Raw genomic sequence first — 9,737 nt, 5'->3', positions numbered from 1 at the left:
AAATATTTTTAATTGACTTGATAACACTATAGGATAAATGATTACTGAAAATCCTGCATGAAGTGCTGTTTTCAAGGTTCATGAAGACAAAAGCAAGAGAAAACCATACATTCATTGAAAACCAAACCAATGGTGTCATGTTTTCCACACATATATATGGTATCTATGCTCTCAAACATAAATCTTTCTCTTCATAACAGTCTTGTTGTTAATAAGTGCATTGTTTATTATAAACCTGCATGCATTACATCAAACACATTAGGCAGACTTTATTACAGTTTTAATACATGATTTCATGATTAACCGAAATGTCCCTTTATCTAATATGAAATGGTGGGAAAGAACCCCCTTTAACACAACGATAGAAAGATCTTCACATATCAAGTCAGCCTTCTTCTATTCACGGCCATTTACAAAAATGGCATTAACAGTAATGAAAAGCAATTGTTTTAAATGTAAAACACTTAAATGCCCATGATGTACATGATGTTTTCTGTATACAAAATAAAAAAGAAATAGAAGCTGTCATTGAATAGTACACAAGTAGAAACTGTTAAAGCTAAGAGGATCCCCATATGTAAACATTGGTGTCAGATCTGTGAGGGGACTTCATCGAAGTGAACCAGTGCTGAGCTCATCACACCACTTCTCATACGCTCGGAACAGAGTGTCTTCATTAGTGTCGTTGAAGATTTCTAAGAAAGGAATGAGGAAAGAATATTTACTTTTTCCAAATCATGTTACTTTAACCTTCTGGTGCTGTTCAGTCATTTTTTACTTAAATGTATTAAAAAATTTTTTTTTTTTTTTTTTTTTAATTACATTTTTTACTTCATCAGAATTATACGAAACTTGGAAAAGGTTTTGGCACTTGCTGTGTGAATACACAAAAAATCATGGACATGATTCGAAAAGGTTAAATGGTCCTGAAAAAAATAGTCACACTTGTATTGTTCGCAGTCATAAATGACTGCATTGGAAATGAATGGGAGACGTATTTCATCTGTTGGAAACGTTTGGGACTGTGCACAAACAAGTTCTTACTGAAAGCTCTTTTTTTTTTTAGACATCAACCATCAACCTTATGGCTTTTATTTTCTCACAGTTTCAGAGTAAAACGTGTTTTGTAAAATATACATTTAATATAAAATTTGAAAATAGCAATAAATGTAACATTTTATAACTTTTTTCACTTCAGCAATAATCTGCAAGTGTTGTCTTGTTGTCATTCAACACACTTTACACAATATCTTAAAAATTCCCCTTAGGTGCTTTATCTTTTCTTTCATAGAAATTTCTTTCATTTCTTTCAAGTCATATCCCTACCTGACATACAAGTTTCAGGTATGGGTAGGGATACATGTAAAAACTTCATTTAGTGAATTATTCAAACTCAAAATTTGTTTGTTAAAACAATGTTAAAATACATGAAATTGCTTCAGCCTCTACAATAGTCTGTTTTCGACTAACACTAGTTGTAATGAATTACCTGCTCTTCCGAGGCCTGTTGGTAAAGGCATTCTCACGAGTCCTCCAGAATGCTGTAGTCTGTCACTTAGAGATTTCTGCACCAAATCAAAAGTGCAGTCTTGATGCCAAACCGGCAGCTCCATTCCCATCATGCAGCAGACGATCCTGAACTTCTCGTCCTCTGTGAGCAACCCAATCTCACGTGCCACATACACCATGTACGCCATGTCAATATTCACTGCTTCACCATGGAGTAGAGCTGGTAGGACTTTCTAAAACATGGAAAAAGGGGATGATTAAGTATTTCACATGCATTTATTGCTGCATTTTGCATGTGTAAAACCAAAGCCTGAAACACCCCTTAGGAAAAAGAAGTTTATTCAAGTGTGCTTTAGTATACTCTTTTAAACTAAAAATAAGAACGTATACTTTCAGTACACCTTTTATGTACTTCTCAGAAATATACTTAAAATAAGAATACTTGACTCATGCTAACAGACAAGTCTAAGTATATTTGGCCGATACTTGTACTCAATCTTTTGATCGAGATATACTTAAAAGTATAATTAAGTATTCTAAGTATACATGGATTGTAGTTGTGTTTAGTCTTTTGATTGAGTATATCCTATTAAATACTTTTTACTTAAATACCACATACTTTTACATCCTGTCTAATAAACTTACATTCTTTGAAAATATTGATTTATGAAAAAATAAAAAAATACTTGACCTACGCCATCTATGTTTTGATCATCGTTCTGAACCGATTCGGACGATTTTCGCAGCTTTTTATTTAAAATGTTGCTTCTTCTTTTTCTTTTTCTTTTTTTTTTTTTACGAAACTTACCCATATTCAAGTGTTGATTAAAAATGATGCATGAAGCTAGAATAAAAAAGTTTTTAAAATGAAAGGGTTAAAAGTACAGTTAAAGGTAATGTTATATATAAATAGTATACGTGTAAAAAATTAATACCTAAATAGGAATATAGTAGTATTCTTAAAGTGCAAAAATAATATATTAATAAATAGTAAACTGTGTAGGAAAGTGTACTTTCATAAACTAAAAAATGTGCTAGGATTTTACTAGTAAACTATCAGTATATCTACAAGTTCACTTGTAATATAGTTGCTGTACAAATGAAAAACTTAGTTTGACTTAGTCAACTTCTTGTGTACTCAAAGTTCACTTAAAAGTAAACTTTTATAGACTAAAAAGTGGGTCAACTTAGTCCCAAGTAGTATTGACACACTACAATTACAAGTTATACTTCTAGTACATTGATATTAGTATACATAAAGTATACTTAAAAATATACTTCATAAAATGAACATGAAAGATACTTATTTTTTGTAAGGAACAGTCTCATGTACTTTAATGTGGAAAAACTGCATCCAATCTTAGAACGGTTTTCAGACTCTCACAAAAGAAAATAATATTGAAAGCCTTAAGGCGAAACAGAGTACGGTAATCATGAGTGCAAGCCTTTCATTTATAACCCCACCCAACCCTTTGAAAATAGTAGAATGCGCAGTCGAAGAAGTAAAGATACCATCTCTAGTTCTGGGCTGATCAGGTGACCGAAGTCGACCAGTCTGTCAAGATCATCCTCCCACAGGTTTGGAGCTAATTCTTCCAACATGGTTTCTATAGCGACACGCGTGGAAACAGAAGCCGGGTCAATGCAGTCGTCTTCTAAAACCTTAGCAGACTGGAACTTTGAGTCTAACAGGAACTGTCCCTGCGTTTCCAGAAGTTCAAACAGCCCTCTGTGCTTCATGAGAGCCATCTACAACAATATAAATATAAATGAATTAAAATCTGTTTGACAAATACAGTTGCTAGGACATATTTCTCAATACTTAGGTTGGTGACTTTTCTTAAAACTAGATCAGTTCATGGCTAATTAAAATGCAGAGCAGTTCATTTCACATTCAAAATGCACTAAAAGTACCAAAACATCTCTCAAATCAAGTCGTTTTTCCAAAACACCAAGGTTGTCACCCAACAAACACACTTTCTCACTCACAAAAACAATGACCTAAAACACTAACAACAGGTAGAAGTATACCAATAATAAATATAGCTGCAAGCAGCCATTACTGGGGCCAAGCGCAAAAAAAGACAATAGATAAAGCATTTAAGGCATTGCAGAGATAAAGCCTGAATAGTGCTTTTGGCATCATGCCTCAAATTTGCTGCTGCCCTATACGAAAACGGTTTCGTCTATCGACACGAAATCCTTAACTTTTAGTCGGCACGGTCTGGAGATGACACGATTCGATTTTGGTGAAAATCAGACAAACGGTCTAGGAGGAGTTCGAAAAAGTAGGTTTTGGATGAAAATCAAGATGGCGGACAGGAAGTTCAGCCAAATAAGGAAAACTTGGTATCTATGCTCTTGTCTTGAGCCATGGAATCTATTAAGACCAGTGGCATTACAATAGACAGATTTATTCAAAAGTTATTAGCAGTTTTGGACATTTTGTTATAACTTTTGACCACTAGGTGGTGCTGTCTCGAAATATTTTGAGTACCTTCAGGGGATGGTGCTGATGGCACATTCTGAGTTTCGTAATATTACACCAATGTATTTGTTTAGTATAGCATTTTATTTCACAAAACTGTATTGAAGTCAATGGGTATTTCATGTTTTGTTCTATTATAGCACCACCAAGAGGCTCAGTCCCACCATTTTTTTATGTGTCCTCAGAGTGAGCCTATACATATGTGTGTCAATTTTGGTGAAAATATCTCAATTCGCTTCGGAGTTATAGACATTTATATGAAAAAACACGTAAAAAATGACTGACACATGACTTTGATTGGATTTTACTACCCCTTACTATCAATATTTTCACATTTGGGCATAGATGTTTAACTATCGACCTATGTTTCCAAAGTTCTGACGGTGGTTTCGTCTCGATCGGACTAGCGGTTTCGAAGATATAGCCAAATGTTTTTTAAGCGCTAAATCACAACGCTACACAAACCCTAAGGCGAAACCTAGCATGTTTGGTATCGTAGGACTCGGCAAGGATTCAGGAGTCTAATTAGATGAGTCTCGTGAAAATAAGTCGACCACACCCAAAGTTATAAGCATTTGAAAAAAAACATTCACCACTAGGTTGCGCTGTTTCGAAAATTCTCATGCTTCTTCAGGACATTGTGCTGATGACCCATACCAAGTTTCGTAACAATCCATTCATGCGTTCTTAAAATACAGCATTTTAGAACAAAATTCAAAATGGCCGACAGTCAAAATGGCCGATATGGTAAAATTGGATATCAGTCGACTCGGCAAGTTGCGATTAACGAGACCAATTTTATGATTTTTGGACAAACTGTTCAGAAGTTATTAAATAGCCATTTTTCATATCTCCGGACCAGTAGGTGGTGCTGTGCCGAAACGCAGCATGTAGCCTCAGGTCATGCTTGTGAGTACATGTACCAAGTTTGGTCTGAATATGATAAACCGTTGCGGAGATACAGCCTTACGACTGTTTTTGCAAGCGCAACATAAAATTTGTTCGAGCGTTTATCGAAAACGGTTTGACGAATCAATTTAAATTCCATAACTTTTGTCAGCACTGCCTGAAGATGATCTGGTTCAATTTTCGTGCAAATCGGACAAACCGTCTAGGACGAGTTCGAAAATGTAGGTTTTTCGAAAAATTCAAAATGGCGGCCATATTTTTATGACGGAAGGGTGCAATCGAATCGTCATGAGCTCAGGAATCAGAGGAAAAAAGAATTTTGTTGATTGGCCTTACGGTTCAAAAGTTATTAGCATAAAAATGAGTGCAACTTTGGACAGTTGGTGGCGCTAGAGGGATTGGTTTTAAGACACCAAATTTGCTATGGTGACTTTTCAGACCGTCCTCTACCAGTGTGCCAAATTTCATAACTTTCCCGCAAGCGGTTCTATGGGCTGCCATAGACTCCCAGAGCGGAAGAAGAAGAAGAAGAAGAAGAAGAAGAAGAAGAAGAAGAAGAAGAAACCTTCGGTGCTTGGCCCCTAATAATTACAGTATGTGCACTTACGAGTACTTACAGTGTACTTGCCTAAGAAAAGGGTAACTACATGGGTTAGGTTTAGGTTCAGGGTTAGTATCTATTACCCAGTAATTGTAATAACTATAATAAGTACATAGCATGTACATGGGGAACTGGACTGTAAAATAAAGTGCTACCAAAATTGCTGTCTTGTTCAGTTTTGTATTATGTTGTGAGAAAACAATTCATGTAATTTGATAGAAATAGTAATTGAGTGCATTTTGTGAGAAAGCAATGAGCGTTTAAAAAGGTGACCTTAGTATTGAGAAACTTTTCTAAAAACTGAAATAATAAATATAGTGAAAAACAACAAACTTTTATTGTACCTTCAGCATTTCTGCAAGACCATTAGATATGTGCCTGCGAGGAATTGTCTGTATAAACGACCGGTCCAAGAATGCAGCGACAGGTGCGATGTAGGTGCCTAGCTTATTCTTGCAGTTTGCAAAATTCACGCCCGTCTTTGCTCCGACACTAGCATCTATGTAGGACAGAAGAGTGGTGGGAACACGAATGTATGGAGTGCGCCTTCTGTAGAGGGACGCTGCGAGACCCACGATATCCAGGCAGACCCCACCACCGATGGCAATGATGGGCTCCGTGCGCCGGTCGATACCAAACTGGTGAACTTCCTCCAGGATCTTCAGAGCCATTTCCATGGACTTGTTCTCCTCCGTCGTGGGCAGGGGCAGGATCCGGTACAGGACGTGTCTGGCCTTGAGGTAGTCGGTGACCTGAGAACCATAGAGATTGTACACTACCTCATCCATGACTATGAAGCGTTTTAAGGGCTTGGTGCTGGACCGTACGGCCTCAAGCTGCTCAGTGTCTCTGATGTGGCCCAAAAGCAGAGTGTCATTGCTGGGGTCAAGAAGATTTTTGGTCTGAGTAACTGTATATGTGAAGGTGATGGGGGTGACCACTGTCCAGGTGGTGCCACTAGAGGAGGTGCTTTCGTAACTGCAACATATAAAGCTCATAACTCATTTTGTAGCTTGTTTTTGATTTAAAAAAAAGATGTCAAATTGAATATATTGCAAAAAAGTGGTGCTACCATACTGTAAAAATACTTGTAAAAAGTTCATTTAACCCTTCTATTGTTTTCAGGTCAAGAATATACTAAACCAGTGCTGTCAAATCGATTAATCGCGATTAATCACTTCTGACATACAAGTTTGTGCTTATATATGTGTGATATATATATATATATATGTGTGTGTGTGTGTATATATGCATGTATATATATACACACACACACACAGATGTGCACACACATTTATACATGTATGCAATTTATATATAAATAATATATTCATCTATATACACACATATATTATATAAACAAACTTATGTTTGATGCGATTAATCAATTTGACAGTGGTAATCTAAAAGTAATAACTATTTTTACATTTTAATTTGTCAAATGTTACCCATATTCGCGTAACCAGTTATGGCCTTTCACCCTTGCCCTTTCAGCATGTTGTTTGCAGATTTCTCTAAATCTATCTATTTGTCTGAAAAACGTTATATATTTTGTAATATCTTTCAAATATTTAGGTGTAAAAGACACCTTGGATGAAGTTTTCTCCTAAACACTGTGTAACATGAACCACCAGAACCTGCTTTGCATAAGTAGTGGATATGCAAACAGAGGCTGTATTTGAATCCTCCTGTTTAATGGAGACTTAGTGTGAAGTAAAGAGAAATATGTATGAACTAAAATTGTAGCTCTATCGTATGTCCATTTTCTAATAGCATAACGATACAGGTGTTGTTATAAAATACTGTAGCCTACATTAAATGTTATGAAATGCCAAAAGTAATCACAATTAACCAGGAAAATAGGTCTTTAACATACATTTTTTACTCAACTCTTTACTTTGTTGTAAATATAGAAATATTTTTAATACATAATATAATCATAATACAATTTAAAATCAGATAAAAAAAAACATCCTTACCTGCACTATTCTTACAAACATTACCTGCTGTACCCTAAAAAAGAATTAATGTATCTTTTGATGTTTTCTAAGTGAGTCAAAAAAAAAAAAAAGGTAGGTGGGTGCAGTTTCTCAGGACAGTAGGAGTTATTAGGACGTGATGAAATTCTGACCCTAATGTAAGTTGATTCAACCTTTGACTTGAATAAAACATCATTGAGAAGATACACATAAAGCACACCTGGCAACATTTTTATAAATAAAACAGTATAAGTGTTTCTGTAAATGTTCAGAATACTTATTGATTTATACGCACATTTTAGCAGCTGAAACTCGTCCTTTTATTCCTTGCTTCACATTTTGACCTGCTTTGCGTTTCCACGTCCCCTTCACCTGCACCAGGCTGAATACGGTTTCCTTCTGTTTGTTGAGTTTTTCCATCGTCGAAGTCTCCAAGGATGAGTGCCAAGGAACCGCTGACTGCCGAATTTCAGGTGCATTAACTGTTAAAGGTTCATCAGGTGTCTCCATATTTGAAGAGTCGATATATAATGGCATGGGGTGTAACAGCAGGAATCAGGGAGGAGCTTGCGAGGACAACTTATGAAATATTCTCTCTCTCCAAAACCGTGATGTCTCGCAGACTTTGAACTTACACAACTCACGTTCGCTACGATCAGTTACATATGATGATGACCACACGTGCACCAAATGCCCCGAAGCTCGGTTGGATTATGAAATATGTCGAAACGTTATGAGAGCTAACTGGAAAGTTATGTAAATGATAAAAGTCATTTTCATGCTACATTAGATTATAGTTGATCAAAAAAAAAAAAAAACTTATAGGCTATGTCTCACAAAAAAATAAAATAAATAAATAAATAAAAATAAATAAATGGGAATTATGAGTCTTTTATTTCTAATGATAAATAAAGTCATTGGGCATAATGTGAGGTGTATTCATGGATTTCGAGGACTGTCAATATCAGTGTTCAGAGAAGGCGATGACTTTCATTAGATGATGCTTTGTTTCTGTCATTGCGTAATATGCATGGAGAACGATCATAAGGTTTACGCATCCTCTTTTTTATCCCAGTTATTCGACAGTTTTCTGGCGCACACAAACAAATAAGAAAATTATGAATGATCTTAAATTCAACTAAAACAAGGAATAACATAAGGAAGATCAGGAAAAGATCCTGTTGAAGTCATGGCATAAAGTTAAGCAGGTTTAACAGGTTTGACTCTGTTTGATAAGCAACCACGTGCACACTTAAGCAAGGTAGACCTCAGTCTTGACCTTTGCATTCCAAAATATCAAGTAACCCATCATGCACTTTGGAATTACTGTAGCCAATTTTCGTGTTTGCTCTTGAAGGGGGTAGATATAACTTTTGTAATGCTATTAGCAAATTCCATTAAGATCCTACAGTTTTATTTAGACTGTAAAAAATGATATGATCAATAATATTTTTACATGACTTTAACTTCCTCAAAATAAGTTAAGCAGTTTTCAACTTTTTGTAAAAGTTATACAAGATTCAATGCATTTTTTCAATTTAATATAGGCCTAATGGAAGTTGAAATGACTTACACAGTCCAGTTGATTGTACTTAAAAATGTAAGGAAGCAACTTCTTTAGAAATTTAAAAAAATATTTGTTGACTTGTTGTTGACTTGAACTTTGCTCATCCCATGTCAAGTTGTCCAATTTACTTTGGAACTTTGGAATTACTTTCATGCTTACTGTTAAAAAAAAAAAAAAAAAAAAAAAAGTCAATATATATAACCACATTCATCACATTTTAGCCCTGAAACAGAAAACATGCACCGCACAATAATCTTTAGTCTCTAGAAGGAGGCAATGGCATGAGAAATACATTTTCACCTGATAGCTTACTAATATCATTATCATAGTTGAGTCTGTTTTGAGTATGTGGGTCACATCATGGGTCACTTCCCCTCAATAGAAATCATGTTCTTTTAGTAGAAATCAAGCAGAGGAAGATATTGCGTTTTGGGGCTGGGGGCCTCATGGAGATCGTTATGGGCCCCATGTTTACAGTTCTCCCTTTTTTTTGGGCCCCCTGTACAAAGTCCCCCTTCTCTCAATCCTTTTGAGTTTAAAAAAAAATCACATGTAAAACTGATATTATTAGCTATATTTAGTTGGCTACATCTCTGCAACTATCGAAGTCGACCCTGCCCTAAAAAAGCTATCCTGCAGAATTTTTCTCCAACCCTGATCAAACATGCCTGAAAAAGCTTCTGG

The 9,737-nt window shown here is 35.6% G+C and overlaps 1 protein-coding gene across 1 annotated transcript; it reads right to left on the bottom strand.

Annotated features, from left to right (window-relative positions):
* Positions 1 to 66: 66 nt before the first annotated feature.
* On the bottom strand, positions 67 to 8,073 carry eevs (2-epi-5-epi-valiolone synthase). The gene is made up of 5 exons (XM_079884509.1): positions 7,782 to 8,073; positions 5,852 to 6,485; positions 3,022 to 3,258; positions 1,490 to 1,742; positions 67 to 695 (listed from the first exon to the last, which is right to left on the bottom strand). The coding sequence occupies exons 1-5, from the start codon at positions 8,021 to 8,023 to the stop codon at positions 610 to 612; spliced, it is 1,452 nt and encodes a 483-aa protein (XP_079740635.1). The 5' UTR covers positions 8,024 to 8,073; the 3' UTR covers positions 67 to 609.
* Positions 8,074 to 9,737: the final 1,664 nt, after the last annotated feature.

This window comes from Squalius cephalus (assembly GCF_949319135.1).
Source record: "Squalius cephalus genome assembly, chromosome: 10".
Lineage (NCBI taxonomy): Eukaryota > Metazoa > Chordata > Actinopteri > Cypriniformes > Leuciscidae > Squalius > Squalius cephalus.
This window is presented reverse-complemented; position numbering and strand designations above follow the sequence as displayed.

What these genes read in the sequence shown, in the direction of transcription:
- eevs (XM_079884509.1), bottom strand. Translation starts at nt 8,023, where the DNA reads ATGCCATTATATATCGACTCTTCAAATATGGAGACACCTGATGAACCT. An exon ending in CGAGTTTCAGCTGCTAAAAT is followed by an intron (nt 6,486 to 7,781) that starts GTGCGTATAAAT and finishes TATATGTTGCAG; the next exon opens with TTACGAAAGCACCTCCTCTA. An exon ending in TCAGCCCAGAACTAGAGATG is followed by an intron (nt 1,743 to 3,021) that starts GTATCTTTACTT and finishes TCCATGTTTTAG; the next exon opens with AAAGTCCTACCAGCTCTACT.